This window comes from Primulina huaijiensis, unplaced genomic scaffold, assembly GCF_012295235.1.
Source record: "Primulina huaijiensis isolate GDHJ02 unplaced genomic scaffold, ASM1229523v2 scaffold23605, whole genome shotgun sequence".
In the NCBI taxonomy this organism is placed as follows: Eukaryota; Viridiplantae; Streptophyta; class Magnoliopsida; order Lamiales; family Gesneriaceae; genus Primulina; species Primulina huaijiensis.
In genome coordinates this window covers 210,276-234,202 of record NW_027355821.1, presented here as the reverse complement: position 1 = coordinate 234,202, position 23,927 = coordinate 210,276, and the positions used below count along the sequence as shown (strand labels likewise).

General features: G+C 36.2%; 2 protein-coding genes across 10 annotated transcripts; both read left to right on the top strand.

Annotated features, from left to right (window-relative positions):
- Window positions 1-580: 580 nt before the first annotated feature.
- Window positions 581-19,527, top strand: LOC140967120 (guanine nucleotide exchange factor SPIKE 1). Of its 4 annotated transcripts, none has more exons than XM_073427518.1 (31): window positions 581-892; window positions 1,269-1,379; window positions 2,808-2,970; window positions 3,497-3,624; window positions 3,695-3,807; window positions 3,913-3,968; window positions 4,119-4,216; window positions 4,378-4,515; window positions 4,823-5,134; window positions 5,448-5,711; window positions 5,958-6,125; window positions 6,200-6,391; window positions 6,599-6,642; window positions 7,620-7,689; window positions 7,999-8,160; window positions 8,552-8,659; window positions 8,815-8,852; window positions 9,017-9,161; window positions 9,933-10,059; window positions 10,695-10,888; window positions 12,200-12,330; window positions 13,117-13,192; window positions 13,331-13,441; window positions 13,726-13,908; window positions 15,123-15,266; window positions 15,378-15,551; window positions 15,697-16,044; window positions 16,126-16,452; window positions 16,550-16,735; window positions 17,908-18,879; window positions 19,065-19,527. In XM_073427518.1, exons 2-31 carry the CDS (start codon window positions 1,296-1,298, stop codon window positions 19,317-19,319), a joined length of 5,511 nt encoding a protein of 1,836 aa, XP_073283619.1. In that variant the 5' UTR covers window positions 581-892; window positions 1,269-1,295; the 3' UTR covers window positions 19,320-19,527. The 4 variants fall into 4 exon arrangements, with proteins under 4 accessions (XP_073283619.1, XP_073283618.1, XP_073283620.1 ...); XM_073427517.1 differs by having other exon boundaries at window positions 1,259-1,379; XM_073427519.1 differs by lacking the exons at window positions 581-892; window positions 1,269-1,379; window positions 2,808-2,970; ... (2 more) ...; window positions 4,119-4,216; window positions 4,378-4,515.
- Window positions 19,528-20,678: 1,151 nt separating this feature from the next.
- LOC140967076 (protein SINE1-like) lies at window positions 20,679-23,573 on the top strand. Of its 6 annotated transcripts, none has more exons than XM_073427437.1 (3): window positions 20,679-20,977; window positions 21,488-22,804; window positions 22,883-23,573. In XM_073427437.1, exons 2-3 carry the CDS (start codon window positions 21,500-21,502, stop codon window positions 23,366-23,368), a joined length of 1,791 nt encoding a protein of 596 aa, XP_073283538.1. In that variant the 5' UTR covers window positions 20,679-20,977; window positions 21,488-21,499; the 3' UTR covers window positions 23,369-23,573. The 6 variants fall into 6 exon arrangements, with proteins under 6 accessions (XP_073283538.1, XP_073283539.1, XP_073283537.1 ...); XM_073427438.1 differs by having other exon boundaries at window positions 21,467-22,804; XM_073427436.1 differs by having other exon boundaries at window positions 21,420-22,804.
- The last annotated feature ends 354 nt before the right edge of the window (window positions 23,574-23,927 follow it).

Sequence of the window (23,927 nt, the reverse complement as noted above, 5' to 3'; positions counted from 1 at the left end):
TTCTTAATTCACATAAAAAAAAAAATCAATGGTATGTCCATGTTTGGAATTAACATGCAATTGACAATTCACACGCACTACACTATTTCAATGTATTTTTTGAATGTGATGAAAAAACTTTGCTAAGTTTTTTTTTTATAATTAACTATTCATTTGAACTCATATGTATTTTTCGTAGTGTAATCATATATAAATTTTATGACGATGATTATTCGCAGAAATAGCCAACGTAAACATACATAAAATACTTACACTAAATCGCCGTGATCATGTAGCTTTTTTATATTAAATTTCTAGTACCAAAATTTTATAATGATCACCATTATTATAAAATGTAATCTCTAAAAATCACACTTTTGATCAAATTGGTTTAACATTATAATTTTTTTAGTTCAACTGTTGTAAATGTTTCTATAAAAAAATATATTTTAATCACGACTAATCGTTGATCTAAAAACTGTCACATGCCTGTTATTTTTAGATAAATTTATTTAAAAAGATTTTTTTTTTTAAAATAATAATAAAAAATGAGTTTTTTTTTTTTAACAAAGAACGTTGTTGATCGAGATTAGGAAAGAAAATGGGTGTTTGACTGTTGTTGACTCCTGAGAGGACTTCATCTCTCTCGCAGGTTAAACCCTACATTACAGGCGAGCTGCCCCCGCCATAGACAGCCCACATTGTTGCAGAATACGACACCGTCTTCACCAACTGCTTCTGCTAAGGATCTTCGCAACCAATCACACAGATATAATCAGCAAAACGACGGTGTAGTTCCCAAAACTCATTTCTCCTCCACTGTTTCCCATCTTGCAAGATCGCTTCGGATTATATCAATTTTCGAATGTCAAACTACATCAGAGGCTGGGGATCTAGAAGATCTTGGATCTAGGTCATTCTTTGTTTTTATCTCATGTGTAAGCAGAAGATATATGCTTTATAGGAAGTTTCATATGTTTTGGTTCACCGGTGGAGTGCGGCCGTTCTCTGCAACTTTTTGTTTTACAAAAGTTTAGAAATGGGTCAAATGTACAAAGATACCAAGAACAATTTTGGATAAGGGGCTTGTGGGATACTAGACGAGCTCTTGAAACATTTTAATTTTTGTTCCTTTTTTCTGCTGGGAAGGAAGTTGAGAGGAGACCAGACTACTTTTTTACTTCACTTCACGTTGGTTCTACTAAAATTGTTTCTTTAAACAAACTCGACTGATACATAGTAAGTAATATTGTTATATCGGCGACGTCTTCACCACAAGTTTGTTTCAGGTCATTAACTTGTCACCTGTGTCTAGCATGGATAATGTGTTGGCTGACGGGCCTCGTTTCCAAAGAATTCCGCGCCATTCCTTTTCTAACTGCTTTAAGTTGGACCCATTGGTGAGTGTGTTAATTCAATTCTGAATAATTTTGATACTGTAATTTTAGATGTAGTTGGATATGCATATCTAATATGAAGTGGGTCTAGCACCGTTTGTTGCGCTGCTGTTAAAAACTCGTGGAGCATACTCACGCCCACACCCTGCATGTAGGAAGTAGGCTTAGTGAAGGGAGCCCTTACACCTTGGTGCAGTACTGTAGTAAACGGGACTCTTAACATGAAGTACCCATCTAGTGTTGTTTGTTGCACAGTTGTTAAAATCTCACGGAGCATACTATGCGTTAGCTGTTAAGCTCAACAAGCAAAGCCCGTATGCGTAGGTGCAGATTTCTTGTAAATCATTACCTCAAAATTCCTTAAGAGTTCGAAAATCAACCTGCTTAGGTAAGTCACACCTTGTCGTGTTCTTATTCCACAAGGCACTCATGCCTTGCACCATCAATACATTTGGTTTATGAGATCGTTAACCACATGTGTCTCTTTTATCCTTCAACTTTAAGTAGCGTGTTATTTATCCATCGCCTCCCCCTTTCTCTTCAATTATGCCATTTTTCTCAAAAGCTCGTGCTCTTGGAAGATGGGATGATCTAAAGTTTATTCTTTAACATGCCCCCACATGTAAGCTGAGAATCAAAAACTATATATTCTGAATTAATATCCATGGTGTATACGTGCAAGTATCGGGATGTGCACAAGTTGTTTGGTATATTGTATACGGTGTGTTCGTGCAAGTTGTTTGGGATAATCAAAAGTTTTATTCTTTAACATGCCCCACATGTAATCCGAAAACCGAAAGTATATATTCAGAATTAATATCCAAGGTGTATATGTTCAAGTTGTTTGGACATTGGGCAACAAAGGCCCAGAAAGAAGCACCCTAGACAATTTGAAAATATTTGGAGTTTTCCGTCTCAGGGAAGTTGAACCTTTGACCTCCTGGCTCTGATGCCAATCATGAGATCGGGTACTTTTCATTTAGGTAGCAGTACAACTATGATCTTGTAAGTATATAATAGTCAAAAGCACCTTATTCAGATTGTTGTATTAGTAGGCACAATTATTGCTGCTAACAATCCCCTTCCAATAATAGAATTCAACTGCAATTCACGTGAATCAAATATGTGATTTTCGCTCTGATACAATGTGAGGACCATTTGTCTAAAAAACTCGAGGTCAAAGGAAGTGACACAACCAATCATTTTATTTTTTCACTCTTTCTCATGTTTTTTCTCTGAGTAATTTTTCTATATTTCTTCATCCTATTGTCTTCATCTCCATCTTTAATTTTGTTTTGCGTTCGCTTTTGAACTATGAGTGATTGCTGCATAAACTTGTTGACGTTGTTCCTTAGCGTAGACTTATTCTGTTTGAGCATTCAATCAGCCTAATGGTTACACTGTTTGACGTAGTTTGTTATTTTATTATAGCTGGATGACAATTTGGAGCAGTGGCCACATCTAAATGAACTTGTGCAGAGCTATGGGACGGACTTGGTCAAAGATGAATACAAGTATGGCCACTACGAAAGCATTGGCCCTATCCCATTTCATAATCAGATATTTGAGGGGCCTGACACTGATATGGAAACAGGTTGGTATACGTAATACTGATTGATCTTTTTCTTTGTTAGAGGAGCATTGTTCTATGCAAATCGAAGTAGATGGTATGTACTACTTTTCTCTCTTTGGAATGAATTGCAATGGACTGTATTCATTTTAGTTCCCTGGATGTAGTTCACTAATAAGAATAACTTTAAACCCTCTTAGGTATCTAAATTTCTTTTCTGTCTGGCCCTCAAATAGTAGGGTAGGCCGGTAGGGGGTCCTCCAGGTAAGATATTTAAGTTTTGACTCCAAAATGCATATAAATCATCAAACCATCTCCCTCCCTCCCCACACAATTCCTGCATCCACCCCCTCCTCGCGCCAATCGCAATAATTGGAATTTCGGTTTTTACACTCAATGGAACTATGGAAGGAGACTTTCTCTTGTCATGCATTCTTTTCCGTGCACCACTACAATAGCATTGTACAATGAGCGTGTTTCTGTAAGATTAGTGCATTTCTGTGAACGATGCATGCACATGACATAAGGCATGTTTTTAAATCATTTGCAGAAATGGACCTGGCTAATGCCAGAAGAATCACATTACAAGATTCAACGGAGGTAGAAAAGCCTAGCACATCTGGAAGTCATTTTTCAGAATCAAACTTTCACGATCAATCAAATGTTGAAATGTCCAAGGTTTGCGGATGGCATCTCTCGTAATTTATAACACTTAATATTTCATTACATTTTTCTATATCATTTGCAGCATTTTGGAGAATCTCCGCTTCCTGCTTATGAGCCTGTTTTTGACTGGGAAAATGAGAGGTCAACAATATTTGGTCAAAGAATTCCTGGGACTAATATACTTCAGAATAACAGGTTGCTCTGACTGAGTCTGAGTGCATGAGTGTGTGTGGATGTGAAATCTAGTTGCATTGGATTTCGACTCTTTCCAGCTATTTCAAACTCTGTTTTTCCTTGTAGTGGGCTAAAGATTGCAGTGAAGGTGCTATCCTTGTCATTTCAAGCAGGGCTTGTTGGTGAGTTTATACACTATGTTTTTGTTAATGTGAGTTTGTATTGTGGTATTTTATGCCATGCCCTGTCTCGTCTTTTCTTACTCTTGTTTTGGAATCTTGTTTTACCACTTTCTCACTCCCATCTGAAAATACCTGTTTTTCCCCTTGCAGAGCCATTTTATGGCACAATTTGTTTATACAATAGGGAGAGAAGAGAAAAACTTTCAGAGGATTTCATTTTCCACATACTACCCGTTGAAATGCAAGATGTAAGGCTTAATCTGTTGTGTTGTATTCTGTTTCTCCATTTTTATTTGTAGTCGGGTTTCAGCTGAAATGTCCTTCTCACTGTTGCCTTCCCTTTCCTTTGTGTGCTTTTATGATTTTCAAATAAATTGGTCGTGTACCTGTTTTATGTTTTCATCTCCAGAAAGAAAGTTCTAGTGAGGCACATGGTATCTTCCATCTCGACGCACCATCAGCATCAGTTTGTTTGCTTATCCAGTTAGAAAAGCCTGCTACTGAAGAAGGTGGAGTGACTTCATCTGTTTATTCACGTAAAGAACCAGTAAGCAAAAGTTCAACCTGTCACTTGTCAGTACATAGGTAAATTTTAATGGTTCATGGACATGAAATGAGGTTATTTGATTTTTGGAAGGTGAGCTTGATGGAATGACCATTACACTTCTGGTTCACCATGATGAAGGATAGGAAAATGAGATTTATATTTAGTTAAACCCTAAATGGATGATGTATAATATCTTCCCACATTAATGGTTTAAATATATTAATGTCAAATTCTCACACAAAAAGTTTTGTTTAACTGATTGTGCTTCAACACCTGTTTACATTACATATGTTTTTCACTCAAACAGGTTCATCTGACAGAGAGGGAGAAGCAAAAGCTGCAAGTGTGGTCTCGAATGATGCCTTACAAAGAATCATTTGCCTGGGCAATCATCCCGCTTTTTGATAGTGGGGTTTCTTCTGCTTCTGGCGGGTCTGCTTCTCCCAGCAGTCCTCTCACCACAAGCATGCTGGGTTCAAGTTCTAAAGAGGCTGCTGTTGAACAAGTGGCAAAGATAACAGTAGATGGAAAACTGGGCTATTCAAGTGGTAACTCTGTTGTGGTTGAAGTGTCAAATCTGAATAAAGTTAAAGAAGGCTATACTGAGGATTCCCTTCTGGTTATGTTTCATTCACGTCTATTTATTTATATATTGTTTTCTTAAAACATTTTTTCCCCTCAAATGTCAGTATACAAAATCCGTGTCTTTGTTGGCCATGTTCATTGTTTTCTTTTATGTCTCCCCTCTTCTTAGGATAGGTCCCCTTTTCTTGGGATAGGGCATGAGCAGTTCGCAGCCTCCTAATTTTACTACTATCATATCTACTATTTATTTAATTCTTTTTTTTTATCCGTAAATAAGTAGTCATTAAATTCATGATTCTAGTGATGGTGGTTTCTTATTCTAATGATTCTTTTTATTCTCTTGTCAGGATCCTAAGCACAAGGTTCATAAACCCGTGAAAGGTATCTTAACATTAGAAATTGAAAAGCTCCAAACTGTCCAAGTTGGTTCAGAAAAAGCATTGGATAACAAAACTATAAACTATGAGGGCAATCAAAGTTCTGTAGCTGACCGATCCAGTTACAGAATTGATCAAGTTCAGAATGCATATTTGGAGTCAAAGTCCTCTGGTAGGAAAGAGATGGAAAGAAATGGATCAATGACCGGGTTCTCAAATACTGCCACTAATTATGTATGCATCCTTTATAATGATATTTTATAAGTAACTTATCTAATTTGTGAGAGTTGCATGACTGACTTCTGGATATTTTTGAACTTTTGCGATTCTGATGGAAATTATTATTTCAAAATTCAAATATATCTCATGGATAATATTTTTATAGGAATTAGAACTTGATAAGCCAGTCTAATTATCTTAATTAATATCCAGCCGATTTTGTCTTCTAACCAAGACAAGCCATAATTGTTTTATTTACAGTTCCAAGCTTTTGACTTTCGGACGACATTGAGGAATGAGCCTTTCTCAGAGCTTTTCCACTGTCTTTATGTTTATCCATTGAGTGTTAGCATGAGTAGAAAAAGAAATTTGTTTATACGGGTTGAACTGAGAAAGGATGATGGAGATATCAAAAAGCAACCGTTGGAGGTAGATTCAATATTACTACACACTTAAACAGGTTTTACTTGTGAATCATATCGATTGAAAATTATATTCCTTAGGCGATGCATCCAAGAGAACCAGGTACTGCACTTCAGAAATACGTTCACACTCAAGTTGCTGTTGGGGCTAGGGTCGCCTGCTACCATGACGAAATCAAAGTTTCTTTGCCTGCCATTTGGGCTCCAATGCACCACCTCTTGTTTACTTTCTTTCATGTAGACCTTCAAACAAAGCTTGAAGCTCCAAAACCTGTAAGAGCGATGTACTCTATTAGCAATTGAGGCATTGTATCTAGTATCTCATACTCGTCTACCTTTTATGGGGCCTAAGACCAGAGTCAATATCAAATTGTTTTCATGTGCCAGTTTCTGGCCATCATATATCTGTTTATTATGTTAATTACCTCTTCTGTTGTGTAATCTCATTTAAGTTGTTAATGTTTTATCTATTCATTGCAGGTGGTGATAGGATATGCCTCGCTTCCGTTGTCCACTCATGTTCAGTATGTTATCAAGTTGACAAGACTTGTTTATATTCCTTAGATTGTCATTAATATGTTATAATGCTGATGCACTTGTTTGTATGCCATCCTTCTCATATTTAAATGCAGTGACAGCATGATAATATACAACCCAGATTAAAACTGCTCTTATCATGAGATTTTAAAGCATGCGTGCTTAATTAACAATTGATTTTTTCAAGCTGAGTGTAACTTTTGGAATTTATATGGTTGGGATATTGCACATAATTAGTGGTTTGGTTTCTGACTTTCTGTTTGTTTGTTTTTTTGTAATTTATTGAAACCTGAAGCCGATATTTTTTACCATGCAGATTTTACTTAGTGTTGAAAGAAATTAGTAATTTAGTACCTTGGCAGAAATTAGTACCTTCGCGCTACCATGTGATGCTATGTAGTCTGAAAAAAATGTTTCGAGGCCAAGAGACACAACTGAAGATAATTCTCTCCACACCAACTATCCCCCCACCCTCTTCTCACACCAGCTTCCACCACCATCCTGTCCTTTCCAGTCTCTCTAGTCCTGCATAATCCTCCTATCCTCATAGGTCATAGAATTGATGTCTTACTCTCCTCATATAAGCTAACTCCTGTAAACTTATTTTTATTGTATAAAGCTAGGGTCAACAGTCTGAACCCTTGCTCGAACAACAATTCCTTCACCCGAGTCTGGTTAAATCACGCGAAACTAAAAAATTCTCTCTTTTAATCTATTTATTAGCAGTGCCTGGTTTTTATTTGCTACATAAATAATGATGTAATGTGAATGCAAAAGGCTGCTGTGTCTCTGACTTTTATTTGGCAGTATGACTGTAGGAAAGCCATCTGTGTGTTTCTTAAGTAATTTATGTAAATCTAGGACCTCTAGTTGAATTAATTACTAGGACAATGAGTTTTGCTTTCAAATGGGAGTAAACATGCAAAACACTAGATAACGTTGTATTTTTCACTGGATTGTGCAGGTTGAAATCAGATATTTCGTTACCTATTATGAGGGATTTGGTACCACACTATCTTCAAGATGGTACCAGGGTATGTCGTGGACAGCAAATTTTAATCTCTATAACTCTATGAATGATTTGTCTTTTGTTCAATTGATAGTGCTTGCTTTGAGCAACTTTTATTAGTCACTAGGCAAATCTTGTTGTAGTGTTCGACTCTTCCACCATATTTGGTCCCCCTATCCTAGAATTCATAAAATTGCATTGCTTTCCGATTTGGTTGTAACGAATTGTATTCCTGGTTTTAGCTTTTATTTTGTTGCCTAATTGGTTACATTCAATTATATTGCTGATTTGATATTTGTATGATAAATATTTCTATTTTGGTATTCTTTGGCAGGAGAGAGTGGATTACTTGGAGGATGGCAAAAATATATTTAGACTGAGGTTGCGTTTATGTTCATCACTATATCCTATCAGCGAGCGCATAAGAGACTTTTTCCTTGAGTACGATAGACACATTCTTCGAACAAGTCCACCTTGGGGATCTGAGCTTCTTGAGGTTTATTTTTGTGACTTTGTTATACTATCGTTTCTTCCTAATTGAATGAACCATTACGTGCTTCACAGATAATTTTAGTCAACCACTGACTACTTTTTACGCGACATCTTAATTATATTATGCCTCTAAAGTCTAAACCTGATAACTATCCGACTCTACTCTGACAATTGAACCTGTTTGTATGAATTCATTGAACTAAATGGACACAAGGGATTTTCTATTTGTACTTTTTAACACGCAAAGCTGGTAATGTTCCTGGGTTGTCTTTAAACAATGGCTTACAAATGAAATAATCTGACCGATGTTCTTTTGATATTGTTATTCATATCAATTGTTGCCATGGAAACCTCTTATTCAATGTTTTCTTAAGCTGGGTCATATTTTTATTCAGGCAATCAACAGCTTGAAAAATGTTGATTCGACAGCTTTGCTTCAGTTTCTTCAGCCTATGTTAAACATGCTTCTCCATCTCATTGGCAGTGGTGGAGAGACTCTGCAGGTGCTTTTATGTTAAATAGCGGTTTTTTATGTTATTTTATTTGTTAATTAAATAGTGTCCAGGTTTGTTATTTTCTTGCTGTGTCATATGGTTGACTTCTAGAAGAATGTTTTGGTTGCTTATCTGGTGTTTACTGTGTACTTTTCCTTGTTCAGGTCGCAGCCTTCAGAGCTATGGTTAACATTTTAACAAGGTATTGTTTATTGTTACGAATTTCACCAAGAGTACCTTTACTTTTTTAGTGGTTGACTTGTTTCTTATTGTGCATGGTTAGCTAAACGAGTTTGTAACAATTTATCGTTTCTTTTGTCCGTGACGTCCAACACACTTTTGTGATCATTTTGTTATGTTATATAGGGTGCAGCAAGAGTCTGTGGATGACGGTGAAAGGAATCTTTTCCTGGTGAACTTTGTTGACTATGTGTTTGATGATTTTGGAAGTCGTCAACCACCTGTATATCCTGGTCTGTCTACTGTGTGGGGAAGTTTGGCCCGCAGCAAGGTAATTTAGTGCCTAGGCTAGTTTGGCATTTAATTCCAAAATTCTGTATCCTTGTTTATAGACAAGACCAGATAAGAGCAATAAGGATTTCTTTCCATTGTAAGTCTGATTCTCTATATCTGTTCTATTATTCATCCTCAAATGGTATTCTAAAACTTTCAGATCTAATACCCTTCAATTTTCCATTACGCGTGATAAAGAATTTTACGATGTTGGAGCGTAAATTTATGAATTGCGGGGCATTAATTTGTATTGGGCATTCAAGATTAATTTGTGCAAGTAATATCTTATGTAGTTATCAAATTCTTTAATATGTTAATCCAGATTTTCTTAATTATGACAATACATAAGAATTGGTTGTCTTCTAAACCTAACCTGGTGAAAATGGCTCTGAGTACTGGTTATTTTATAAAATCTTAAAGGCTCCAATTTTCTATTGTTAGTTTTAAGTTGTAAAAAGCTTCTGCCATGATACAGTGCAAGACAGGAGTGGAAATTCCAAATACTCCTGTTAGTTTTTCCACTGGTTATGGATAAAAATCATGAATTTTTCCATAGATATATTTGCAAATATAGCTTTGGAACACTCTCCCTAGCTGATTATCCCTGGATGAGAATTTTGTTAAAGTTTCCATAAATTGACAAACAACTCTGTTTTGATACATATTTCTAATGTTTGTCTTTTTCCAGTACACTCCATGATTATTTTATTCTATATCAGAGGACACATGCGTAGTGCTTTTATTTGTTAAATCATTATTCGAAATCCAGGCAAAAGGCTACCGTGTTGGCCCAGTCTACGATGATGTTTTGGCCATGGCTTGGTTTTTCCTTGAAGTAATTGTCAAATCCATGTCATTGGAACAGACTCGGTTGTTCTATCAAAATCTTCCTTCAGGTAACTGCTTGCCAAAATTCCGGGGTCTTCCATGATTGCTATCCAGTTAAGATTCAGAATAATTTCAAACCTTTCACAAAATGTTTTTGATTCAGGGACAGTGTGGCTGCTAGATTATATAGTTCATTCTAGTGATAGCAAAAGTTTGTTTTTCTTTTAATTTTTATTTGTCCAAGTTAATTTCGTTTCATGTGCATGAGTTTAATCAATATTTAGTATCTATTATCATACTCCATGTTACTTTATGACGAAGTCTTTTGAAATCGTCTCATTTGCAATGTTAGGAGCTATTTACCGGATAAATTTTTTTACCACCTTAGTCCAGGTTTCACCTCACGTTTGCATTGGCCTATAGTTCTAGGTGATATTTTAGAAGTGTTTAGTACCATTACCATTTTTAATTGTCCAAAATAGAGGCCAAAAACAAACTATATAATTCTAAATAGCGGTGATAGCCAAAATCATTTTTCCTTAATACTAAATGAAATTTCATGCACTTGCATTCGAAAAAAAATTTTATTCTTTGTGAAATCTATAAACAATCATCATTCATGAACTTGCTTGCCCTGATTCGTTTCGATTTCATGATTCTCCTTCTCTGGTTCACCTGTTTCAATATGGATTTTTTGGCGTAGGAGAAGATGTTCCACCGATGCAGTTGAAAGAAGGTGTTTTTCGATGTATAATGCAACTGTATGATTGCCTATTAACCGAAGTTCATGAGCGTTGCAAAAAAGGTTTAGGATTGGCCAAATATCTGAACAGTAGCTTGGCTTTCTTTTGTTATGATCTTTTGTCAACAATTGAGCCTCGCCAAGTTTTTGAACTGGTATCTTCTACTTTATTTAAGTTCTTGGAGCTTTGCTTTCTTCTTTATTTTAGCAGTAACGATACTCTAGATGTTATGTCACATATTCTCTGCTCCTTCATCTTTATATGCGGTTATGAAAATCTGAGTCTTGGGGCTGTCGTTCAGAGGCACTAACTGTATGCCATCAAAGTTACATGATGGTGGATTTTTCAAAGAAAAAAGAAGTGGTCTCACCGAATGTACCTCTTAGATTTGAATTTCACTATTAACATCAGTTATAGTTTTTGGTAAAATTGCATTTTCTCGATCACGCAACTGACCTTAATTCAATGATATGATAAAAGCTTTAGATGCTTCTTCCAGAAAATGTCAGTTTTGCTTGAGTTTTTTTCATACTTAATTGGTTTTCTAAAGTGGTTTAAGGCTGCTCTGATTTTACAAGACATAATTTTACTTCTTACCGGTCCCAAGCATGCATAAAAATATCATAAAGCTATATGCTTTTAGTCACAGTGTTTTAAAAAACCAGTTGAAATAAATAAGTCCTCCTTGTAAGGACGTCAAATTGATTTTTTCAGAGGAATATGAACGAGTAAACTATATGCCCACTCATTCCACCATTATTATTGAAAATGCCTAACTTGATATAGAGTGGATTCATAATTAACTTTAATTTAGTCCATCCAAACAAGTCAGAATTTGAAATCATGGATCTGGTGATTTCAAGTCTTATCATTCCAAACGCGACCTTAAATCAATCTCAAACCTTTCCATTTTTCTTAAAAAATCTTAATAACCATATTAGAAAATCCTAAACTGATGCATAACTGTAAGAAACTACTGGTGGAGGGGAAGTAATTTATAACCAATTTTCCGGCCTATCAATTTAAAGACTTGTTTATATAGAAAAATAAGTTTTCCTTGAATTAAATCGGATGGTATAATTGCAACTTAAAACATAACAGCCGCCCTTTAGTTTCCAACTGCATCTATGTTTTCAAAAGTCTGTAGTAAATGTGTTTTCATTTCTTTTGAGTAGATGGCTAGTGATTGTGCCGAGATAACTTTTCACGAGGATTGTTTCCATGAATTCCTTTCTCCATTTCCTTGAATTTTTGTTTCTCAAGGAACAAGTTTGCTTTGCATGTTTCATAAGCGACTCATACACTGCATTGTTTGCTTATAACCTTTTTGTTCTTACGGTCTTACCTTCCTGTTTGTTTTCTTGTTCTTTTAAGCAAGGAGCCTTGTCTTCCTGTTGTTTAATTGCTGTATGGTAGTTCACTTTTGATCATGGAAATATAATGGGGCTATGTTTGTTGTATATAGGTATCCTTGTACCTCGATAAATTCTCTGGGGTATGTCAGTCAGTGCTGCATGATTGCAAGCTTACATTCTTACAGATATTATGTGATCATGATCTCTTTGTGGAAATGCCTGGAAGAGATCCTTCAGATAGGTAACACTGGCAACTTGTTATCATAATACCCACCGTGTAACTTGTATGAGTGCTTTATCCTGTTTACTGCTGTCATGATGAGTCCTTTCCAGCTACCAAGTCTCTCTCTGCGAGGATGCTTTCAATATGGTGGGCCCACGTAAAATTGCTTGAGCTTCTAAAAAACTCTCTCTGTCTTCAGGGAATTTTCAGATCCTAAGAACTTTAATAGCTTTAATTGTTCAGTAAATTCTATGCATTTGAATGGAGTTCCTCTAGCTGTTGCGAGTGAATTGAGGTTGAAATGGGTTGTAAATATAGTATTTAATGATGATCCTCCCCTTTTTTCTGCCAATTTATCTAGTTATTTCTAAAATTTGTTGCATGTAACTGAAACCTGTGGGCAAAATTACTATTTATGCTCAACCGTTGAGGTCGAAACAGAAATTTAACGATTTTCTGCAATAAAAATATATAGGTCCGGACTTTCAATCGATTTGAAAAATTATGTATCATGTAAGTCTTTGGATAGTTTTAAAAAATATTTGTACAACAGGGCCTTGTTCCTACCCTGAGTTCCTTTAACCCGTGGATATTGTTTTTTTGTATATTCAGTTTGTTAAAGTGTTGCTTTTTTACTTATAATGGCATTCTCTGGGAATGATGTCCAAATTATATTATATCAATGAAAATGATGGTATTAATGCTATTTCTGTCTGTCTTGGTACTCTCCTATGTAAATCTAATCCTGACCACCTTCTATTGAGATGTTCGATGTGCCTGATGTGGTGCACTTATTTGTCGCAGAAATTATCTGTCAGCAGTCCTTATACAAGAGATTTTCCTTACTTTGGATCATGAGGATCTATCTATGCGAGCTAAGGTGTGAAAAAAATATGCGTTGACAGGATATGAAAATTAGCTTCATAATCTATTATTTAACTCGTTGAACTTATGTTCATTTACTTCACCTCTTATTCTCTCATGCCTAATCAAAATATTTCTTTATGAGGATATGCAGGCTGCTAGAATTTTGGTGGTTCTTTTGTGCAAGCATGAGTTTGATATTCGTTATCAAAAGCTGGAAGATAAATTGTATATAGCTCAGTTATATTTCCCCCTTGTAGGGCAGGTATGTAAGTTTATCTAATCCTTTTGGATTATGCGTCGCAAGGCTTAAATTGTTTATACCTTTGTCAGTTAGAATTAGAACCCCAAGTTATGTTCCATCAGGAATATGTCAATATCCCTATATGTGCTGCGCACAACAAACTTGATTATTCTTTTCATTTGTTGATATTTTCTTAAAATGTTGCGATGTATTTTTAAAGCAGAAAGACCGACATGTGTTTAATGTTGCTTTCTATGTAGGTTTTGTATATTTTTTGTCTCACCTTTTTTTTCTGCATTCTTCAGATACTTGATGAAATGCCCGTTTTCTACAATTTAAGCTCAGTTGAGAAGCGTGAAGTTCTGATTATTATTTTGCAAATTATACGTAATTTGGATGATGCCTCTCTTATCAAGGCCTGGCAGCAAAGTATTGCTCGCACCAGATTGTTTTTCAAACTTTTGGAAGAATGTCTAATTCATTTTGAGGTTACATCTTATATTCTTTTCTTTCTTGGCAAATTTTCGGACTTTTTATGTTCGTTGAAAAGCTAATGGTTTGTTGATAAACAGTTTTATGGGTTAAAATTGCATTTCATTCTCTGATGTTTGTTTAAGTGATTAAGTTTCTGATTGAGTTCCTTTGCTGTGAAAGCCATGCCTACCTTTCCTCGTACCTATTTCCTTGCACATGGTTGTTACTTACTTCTGTGAACCATTATGAATGTAGAATATGGACTGTGAATACTTGGAGTTTAATAATATAAAATTTCCAGTATTTTTCTTCTACAATAACCTAATAGCGATTCATATCCCTCTCATATTCTAATCACTTAATCTTTCTCTTAAACTTCTTTTGATTTTTTCTAGTAGAAATTTGAATTACTGTCTTCCATGGCTGGTGCTCTGACTTTTTAATCGTTGAACTCTTTTGGTATTTTTAAATATCGAGGGTATGGTCCCGATTTAAGGAGACAACTTGATAGGGTATCGCCATGGTTGTTCTTCTCTCTCCCATTAATCCCAGAAGAGAAAATAATGTTTCAGAATGGCCCCAGTTTTTCCTTGTTGCAACTGGCGAGTTGATTCTGGAGGTAGGGGAAGAGAAGGTGCTAGCATATGCTCGCCCCGTTTGGATTATGGACATCAGACCCCAAGGTGGGCAGCTGCATCTTTTACAAAAAATGGAGATAATAATGCGTCCAGACCTTAAATTTAGGAAATATTGGTGTGGACATGTGATGTCCCCTTGGTTCTTTTCTCCAAATCAAAGATCTCTTATGTGGGTGGAGGTTTTCTTCTTCAATAAGTTGCTCTCATAACTCGACGTTGCCATCTCATGATTGAAGTGTGATGAGGGTAAACTTAAGAAACCTTGGCATCATATGTAGTTTCATCACCTGTACGTTGATCAATCATGGTTATATTTTACTTGGTACCTGTATTTTCCAGGGATAGTGAAACTCTGTTGCTTCCACTCTCAAGTCAATGGTGTCTTAATAGATCATTTGCTTTTTGGTACCTGTATTTTCCAGGGATAGTGAAACTCTGTTGCTTCCACTCTTAAGTCAATGATGTCTTAATAGATCATTTGCTTTACTTGTCATTATGCCATCTCTGGTCTTACATTCCACTTTTTTAATTTTCTTTTTCGAAACAATTTATTGGCATACTCTCCTAACTTCAAATCACTAATTAAGCAGCACAGAAAACCAGAAGGTGGCATGCTTATGGGAAGTAGTTCTCGCAGTCCGCTAGGAGATAAGCCCTCTTCTTCAAAGTATTCTGAAAGACTTTCTCCTGCAATTAACCACTATCTCTTGGAGGCCGCACGCCTAGAAGTCGGAGTATGTTATGTACTGAGTTTGTTCAATCTTACTTGATGAAGATCATTTTGCAATTTTATGTCTTATTTCATTTCTTTCAGTGCTTAATATCTAAAAGCTCAACTAATGCAGCCTCAAGGGACGCCTGAAAATGGTTATTTGTGGCAGAGGGTCAACTCCCAGCTAAACTCACCTAGTCAGCCATATTCCTTGAGAGAGGCTCTTGCTCAGGCCCAATCGTCAAGAATTGGAGCTTCAACACAAGCATTAAGAGAATCATTGCATCCAATATTGAGACAAAAACTGGTAGGATGTGTGATAGAAAGCTCTGTCCTTTGAAGTATTGTAGTTAGTGTCTTTATTTGCTTGAATTATGATATACCTCCAGTCATTTGGTCATCCTTGATACTTAAAAAATATTCTTAGACATCTAATGTTTCTGTTGTCTCAGGAACTTTGGGAAGAGAACCTGAGTACTGCGGTTAGTCTTCAAGTGTTGGAAACAATTAAAAAATTCTCTGGAACTGTCGAATCCCGTAGCATTGCTACAGATTATGGAAAACTTGACTGCATTACTTCTATATTTATGATTGTCTTCTCACATAACCAACCTCTGGCTTTCTGGAAAGTTCTGTTTCCCGTGTTCAATAGTGTCTTTGAGCTTCATGGGGCTGTGCTAATGGCAAGGGAAAACGATCGCTTTCTAAAGCAAATTGCTTTCCATCTTCTCCGGCTTTCAGTTTTTCGAAATGAAAATATCAGGAAAAGAGCTGTAATTGGGCTTCTGGTACTTGTACGGGTAGGATTGCTTATGCAACTTGCACAATTGTTGTTGCCCTTTTTCTATAATTGCTAGATTTCATCCATTTTTGTTTTGCAGAGTTCTTTCTCTAACTTTAAGCAGACGGCTAGATTACGCGTCGTCCTAACTATTACATTATCAGAATTGATGTCTGAAGTTCAAGTTACACATATAAGATCTGATGGAACACTGGAAGAAACCGGTGAAGCGCGTCGTCTTCGAAAATCTTTGGAGGAAATTGCGGATGAACTGAAGAGCCTCAACATACTCAGTGAGTGTGGTCTTCCGGACATGGCTTCTGTCGCTAGTCATGAAAAAGAGACTCAGTGGTCCTGGTCGGAAGTAAAGACCCTTTCAGACAGTCTTCTTTTCGCTCTTGATGCCAGCCTAGAGCATGCACTTCTGGTATATTTTGGCTTTCCGTATCACTGATATGACATGTTCCATGCCATGAGTACACTTTCCATTGATATTGTCAATGATGCCGATTCTATTTTGCTAGGTTACTATCATGACACTGGATAGATATGCTGCTGCTGAGAGCTTTTACAAACTTGCAATGGCATTTGCTCCAGTTCCAGATCTTCACATAATGTGGTTATTGCACCTGTGTGATGCACATCAGGAGATGCAGTCTTGGGCTGAAGCAGCGCAGTGTGCTGTTGCTGTTGCTGGAGTGGTGATGCAGGTAAAGTTCTGCTATCTGTGGCTTCTTTAAGGAATACTAAGCACAATTCAGCTTGCCATGTATTTAGATGACTGGCAGTGGGAAGGATTAGTGTTCTTAGGTGTAGACTAAGTAAAAATGTATTAGCATACCCTAATAAAGTTTACTGAAAATTTCAGGAAGAAAATTTAAGAAAAACATGTCGAACTCATTATAACATTACATTATAGGCCTTTTGTTAAACTAGTTCAGATGCATCTGCTCTGATTTTTTTTAATCCGGTATATTTTTGGATTCGTAAAAATCTCTTGTTATCGTTGAAATGGGTCCTTTTTTATTATCTAGAAGGGAATGAAAATTCTCCCGATTTTATTTCCAACAGCTACGAGTTCAAAATTGTGGCATTCTGGTTTAAGCAGATAAGATGTATCAATTCCATATAGTTTTGGTCCAATTCAGATCAGAGTGGTTAAAAGTATTGGTTTTGCTTAAGCTGAAAATACCAGATCGTAACTGTAATTTTAATTTGAAGAGCAGGCAAGTTATAATATCATGTTGAAAGAAGTGTTATCGGTACCTATCTTTAATCACAGCATCAAATAGTTTCAGTTTCTCTTATAATATACCTATCTTGTGAATTTGTTATGTTAATCTTTCTTTAATAGCACAAACAATAACGGAATGCCAATATTGATTGCGCCAGATAGCTACTATTTTCCTTTTGCTTTGTGACGTAACCTAGTTTGATTGTCTTGGTTTGGTATTTATGTATTTTCTTTTTAAATTTGTGCTTGTTTTTATGTTTTTTGTTGTATGGATTTAATGAATAAGGTTACTAAAGTTTACTCACTCGCTGATAAACAAATATTTTTTTATGGTTTCACATTTAGCTTATCTATGTTTTGGTCGTACGCACCTCATATTCACACACACATCTTCAATCAGGAGGTCAGGTTCGAAAAGCCTAGTCTTTTTTTAACTTTTTATGCGGCCTTAACACACCATTGACAAAAAATTAAACATGACAATCATGGGAACCTGGCAGATCTTTCATGGTCATGACTACACCCCGTTTCAGAATTACGAACATGTAGCTTAACTGGGTCAAGACTTGCTGTAGGATAGTACAAAGTGAGACTTTAATTTAAATCTCTTCATCTCTTGTACTTATGTCAAAATCTACCCATTTCTAGGCTCTTGTAAGTAGGAATGACGGAGTATGGAGCTCTGATCATGTAAGTGCATTGCGCAAAATATGCCCCATGGTCACTGGGGAGATAAATTCTGAGGCTTCGACAGCCGAGGTTGAAGGATATGGTGCTTCTAAACTTACTGTTGACTCGGCTGTGAAGTACCTGCAACTTGCAAATAAGCTTTTCTCCCAAGCTGAACTCCACCATTTCTGTGCCAGTATCCTAGAACTGGTAATTCCAGTATATAAGAGCAGAAGGGCCTACGGACTGCTGGCTAAATGCCACACGATGCTGACCAATATTTACGAGTCCATTCTCGAGCAAGAATCAAGTCCCATACCTTTTGCTGATGCGACCTATTATAGGGTGGGATTTTATGGTGAAAAATTTGGGAAGCTTGATGGAAAGGAATATGTATATAGAGAGCCTCGCGATGTGCGGTTGGGTGATATAATGGAGAAACTTAGTCATATATATGAGTCGAGAATGGATGGTACAACATTGCATGTCATCCCAGACTCTAGACAGGTGAAATCAGATGAACTGCTGCCCGAAGTTTGCTACCTTCAAATAACCGCGGTTGATCCTGTTATGGAGGATGAGGACTTGGGAAGCAGAAGAGAGAGAATATTCTCGCTCTCCACTGGGAGTGTTCGTGCAAGGGTCTTTGATCGCTTTTTATATGATACCCCTTTCACAAAAAATGGAAAGACTCAAGGTGGGTTGGAAGACCAATGGAAACGACGCACGGTACTACAGACTGAGGGCTCTTTTCCTGCCCTGGTGAACCGCCTTCTAGTAACCAAGTCCGAATCACTTGAGTTCTCTCCAGTGGAGAATGCTATTGGAATGATTGAAACTCGGACATCGGCATTAAGAAATGAACTTGAAGAGCCACGCAGTTCAGAAGGCGATCAACTCCCACGTCTTCAGAGCTTACAAAGGATACTTCAAGGCTCGGTCGCGGTTCAAGTGAGTTATATATCCTATCTATGTTTAGCCATGATCTTATATTTGCTAAAGTTTTTGCATCAGCTAAATTTTCCTTTCTTTTTACCCGATTTAGTATGTGGAGAAGTTTTTTTAGATCCAATACCCGGTTTTAGGTTCTCCGATTGAGTTTTTCCATACACTGAACTATTTGATCACACTTACAGGTAAACAGTGGAGTCCTGAGTGTTTGTACAGCATTCCTTTCTGGTGAGCCTGCAACAAGGCTCCGATCTCAGGAGTTGCAGCAACTGATTGCTGCACTCCTTGAATTTATGGCTGTTTGCAAGCGGGCCATTCGTGTACACTTTCGGTTGATCGGGGAGGAAGATCAAGAATTTCATACCCAGCTTGTCAATGGATTTCAGTCACTGACTGCAGAATTGTCTCATTACATCCCTGCAATTCTTTCTGAACTTTGATAGCATTTTCCCCTCTTTTTATTTATTTCCGATGCGCTCGACTGATTCTGGTATTTCTATAATTTTTCCCGGTTCTTATTGTTTGTAATTGGTCCTATCCACTGTATTTTCTCTGACCTAAGTCTTTACTTCTAATGTTGTAATTCGTTTGTGCATTGACATTCTAACAGTCCCAAGTATATAATTTATGATCGTCTTTTCTTGTTTCTTTTGGTTTTTTCCCCTCTATATGTACTGTTTGCATGTCAACTTTAATTTAATTTTACAACTGGAACAACTTGAGAATTTATGTTGCTCCAACTGTGGTTTACGAAACATTATTTCGTTATTGTTACAATCTTTTCAAATTATTGATTAAAAAAATTAATGATATTTAACGGCACGTGCGATGTAAACTTGCTAGTGTGCAACTTACTTCAATGAATCATTCGTATTTTTATTGTCACGAAAATGAATTTCTTCCGACAGATTCCAACCTTTATGATAACAAAAGAAAGAAGGGTGTGTATCTCAGTGCAGATAATTCTTTTTAGGCATTTCTGTCTTACATGATGCAAGTTTTTGTTGCTTTTATTCAATATCGATCCAAAATAAGATGTTTGAATACAAAATCCTTGGTTTATTAGAAACATTTTTAAATATTTGCTTTTTCAATGACTTTTTTAAAAATAAAATAGAAAATTATATTTTCTGACTTCTAAAAGATGTTCTTTTGAATAAATTTTAACAACAATTTCTGCATCCAAAGATTACATTTAAAAAAAATTTATTATTGTCTTTAATTTTTTTTAAAGCGGGATTAATTTAAAGCAGAGTACAATTTGAGCCGTAACTGACAATTTTGCCCTCCATTGTATCGAACTTTCCATCACTTTCACTATGTTTGGACAAGTAAAAAAAATTTGGATTTGGAATTGCATTTTAAATCTACGGATTTGGAATTCTATTTAGGTGTTTGGTAAAATTTTTAAATGTAATTTGGTATTTGTTTTAACCATTACTAATTTATTTTATATTCAAAAAAATATTGTATCACTATTTTTTAATATCATTTTTTATTAACAATATTTATATACATATTTCTATTTTTTATCAAGGAAAAAATTTATTTTGGAACATAAAAAAAATATTTTAATTGAATAATTTTTTTAATTAATGCAAAAATTATAAAGTTTATCATTAAAATAAATTATCAAANATATGCTCTTTTTAAATTTCATAGGGTGCTCTGTGCAATTTGCTCCTTTTGGAAAGTAAAAAAGTTAAAAATGGAAAAGAAAAAGTTGGAATTTGAAGGAGGATAGCGGGGGAAATAAGGAGAAAGATTTGAATGAAAATACCCCTATCATTTTTTTTAAAAAAGACAATGGTTTGCTTAACGCGCGGACAGTCAAAATCATCCAACCCACCACCCGCTAAAGTTCATTTCTTTCAAGAATTTTCCATTTTTTGATCTTATTCTGCAGCCAAACTACGGAATCGGGTAATGGGTATTGGATGATTAGATTCATTTCCCAATTTTATCTGGGAAAATTCTACTCACAATAGCAACAGTATAATAATGATTTATTGGCCGCTTCATCTTCCACTTGGATGGTTGAAGCTATAGCAGGAAGAGAAGCAGACAGTGGGTTCGATCTAGCCATCTCATTGTTAAGGTAATCAATTTGTATTTGAAAATAGGCTTTTTTGTTTACTCCATGTCATGGTATATTTGGTGTCTGTTTTCGTTTCTTGAGCTTTGGTGGTTCAATTTGAGTTTTAGAATTTGAGATTTCATTTCTTGAGCTGCACAGAATATGTGGAACTTCTTGTTCAGAGTTGAAATTTTTTTATAAAAACTAAGGGTAACCATTGTTCTCTTGACTTGATGCGTACGATTTTCTAATTAAATCGGAAAGAATGGAATTTCTTGAAAATTTCCTATTAAATGAGTGACCAAAAATAATTTCTTTGTTTTGGAGCATTGGAATCTGATATTATTTTCTTGCTTTAACTCTACCTGCTATTGTATCTCCACTACTTTTTAATGTGGCGATCTTGATGAAGAACGAGGGTGGTTTTCATTTGTCAAGGTGCTGAGAAGTTGCAAAATTTTAGGAAAAAAGCCAGAAGCTGATTTCGAATTGGTTGTCTGGTTTTTCAAGTTTTCGGTTCACAACTTCCAGGGTGTGGTTACAATGAGGAGAAGTTTAAGTCCAATACTGAGGGAGTTGGAGAATCTTGAGAAGGATGCCGACAGTAGAAAACTAGCTATGAAAGCATTGAAATCATATGTAAAAGACTTGGATTCTAAAGCAATACCCATGTTTCTTGCTAAGGTTTCTGAGAGCAAAGAAACTGGTGTATCGTCTGGTGAATACACAATTTCGTTATATGACGTTCTTGCTCGAGTTCATGGGCCAAAAATCGTCCCTCAGATAGATAACATTATGATTACCGTTGTCAAGACCTTGTCCTCAAGTGCAGGATCTTTTGCCCTTCATCAGGCTTGCTCCAAGGTGGTTCCAGCCATCGCAAGATATGCAATAGACCCGACGACTGCAGATGATAAGAAAAGATACATTATTCACTCTTTATGTAAGCCTCTTTCAGATTGCCTATTGGGGAGCCTAGAGAATCTATCTTCTGGGGCTGCCCTTTGTCTACAGATGCTCGTCCAATCTGATAATTGGAGATTTGCTTCAAACGAGATGGTTAATGAGGTGTGTCAGAGAGTTGCCGCGGCTTTGGAGAAGCATTCACAGACCAATTCCCATATGGCCTTGGTTATGACTTTGGCTAAACACAACAGCCTGATAGTTGAAGCGTATTCAAGACTTTTTCTGCAGTCTGGACTACAAATCCTTGACGTTGGTTTTGCCGAGGAAAATTCACAAAAACAATTGTCAGCCATACATATGATGAGTTGTTTGATGAGATGTTTGGATCCAAAAAGTATATCATCTGAATTGGAGTTTGTAATAAAAGAGCTAGAAAAGTGCCAGTCTGATCGGATGCCTTTTGTTACTGGGGCTGCATTTGAAGCGGTACAAATAGCAAAGAGGACTTGTGCTGAAAAGGGGTTGAAATTTGAGAGAGTCATAGATTCAATCACTGGTTCAAATTCTGATGGAAGAGAAAACACGAGGAGTGCTAGAGTTAAATCACCTCGTACTGCGTCACCGGAGTCTCAAACCATCAATTCTTTTGTGGGATATGATTATTTTACTGGATCACCAATCTCGATGAAACAGGACCCTCGAGGCACGAGTGATTATCGCAGAAGTGTAAACCGTAAACTTTGGCGAAGATGCAAGAATGGAGTACTGGATATATCTCTTAAAGATGGTATATTCTCCAGTATAACTCGGGAGGTAGACATCTTGAAACCTGATAGTGATGAATTTTCGGACAGCTGCAGTGGTCATACGGAAAATTTTGCCGGTTTTCTACAAGGGACTACTGGACGTGCAGCTGTGAGAAGCACAATGTCCAGTCCTCAGGTAAGTTCTTTTGGTACTAATGTATTTTCAATATCGACTAAATCACCTCATAATACATCTGTCTTTGTTGTTCTTCAGCGATCAAACTCTACTATCAAACTCAACGATGTGAAGATTTTCAGTACCCCCAGAAAACTCATTCGTTCACTTCAGGATCCAGATAACTTGAACTTGGGCTTCTCTAAGAATCAAACTGGAAGGGTCAGAAACTCTACTCCAATAACATTTGATCAGATGACAGCATCAAATTTCAATGGCCTTTCTCCGGGTATAAATCCCACTGTCAACAGTGATGAAAATTTGTCCTACAGCGGTGAGCAGTTCATTTGCAGTTCAGAATCAGTGTCCTCAACTGAAGATGTGTATCCTGACACAGATACACCAGTGTCTGTGAATATGATTCCTATAAATGAAACGCAAATTCAAGATGCCGATGTGCATAAAGTCTTCCAATTGTCTGCTCGCAAAATTGGTTGTGGCATTTTCCTTATTCTATTTGCAGTAGTTTATCGTTTGTTGGCAATTGATGATCTAGCTGATGGCAACATTCTTGTCCCCACCTAGATTCTGGTGCTGTGATTTGCTTATTTTTACGTGTACTTTGGATATATTAGATTTGAACACATTCTTGAGGATACGATTAACAATGGCAATCACAGAATCGTTTGTATTTGAACTTGTTTTCAACTTTTCTAGGTACACTTTGAGACTTCTGGTTTATGAATGCTTGATATTAACACCAACAGTCGTGCTTTGAGAGGCTGAGAGCTAATTTGCATTCTGATTCGGCTAATCAATTCTACTTTGCATGTAGTTTCAAAAATTAGTCTTTTTCTGATATTGGGAGAGCAGTGGCGGTGGTAATTCAACATTTTTCTTTTTATATAAAAATAAAATGTAACAAAATATAGCATTATGAAACAATACGCTATTTTGAATTTGCCAGATCTCTGCAATGAACAAAAATGGAATCAAGAGAGGGTAGAAATTCTTTTTAATGGGTATTTGAATATGCATATCCTATGTTTCCGTCGTTTTCACTTCAAAATGTGATCTTTTTTTTCCCTCAAAAATCGAGCACCACAATGCATTGACCTTGCAAAGCATTTTATTTAGGTTATTT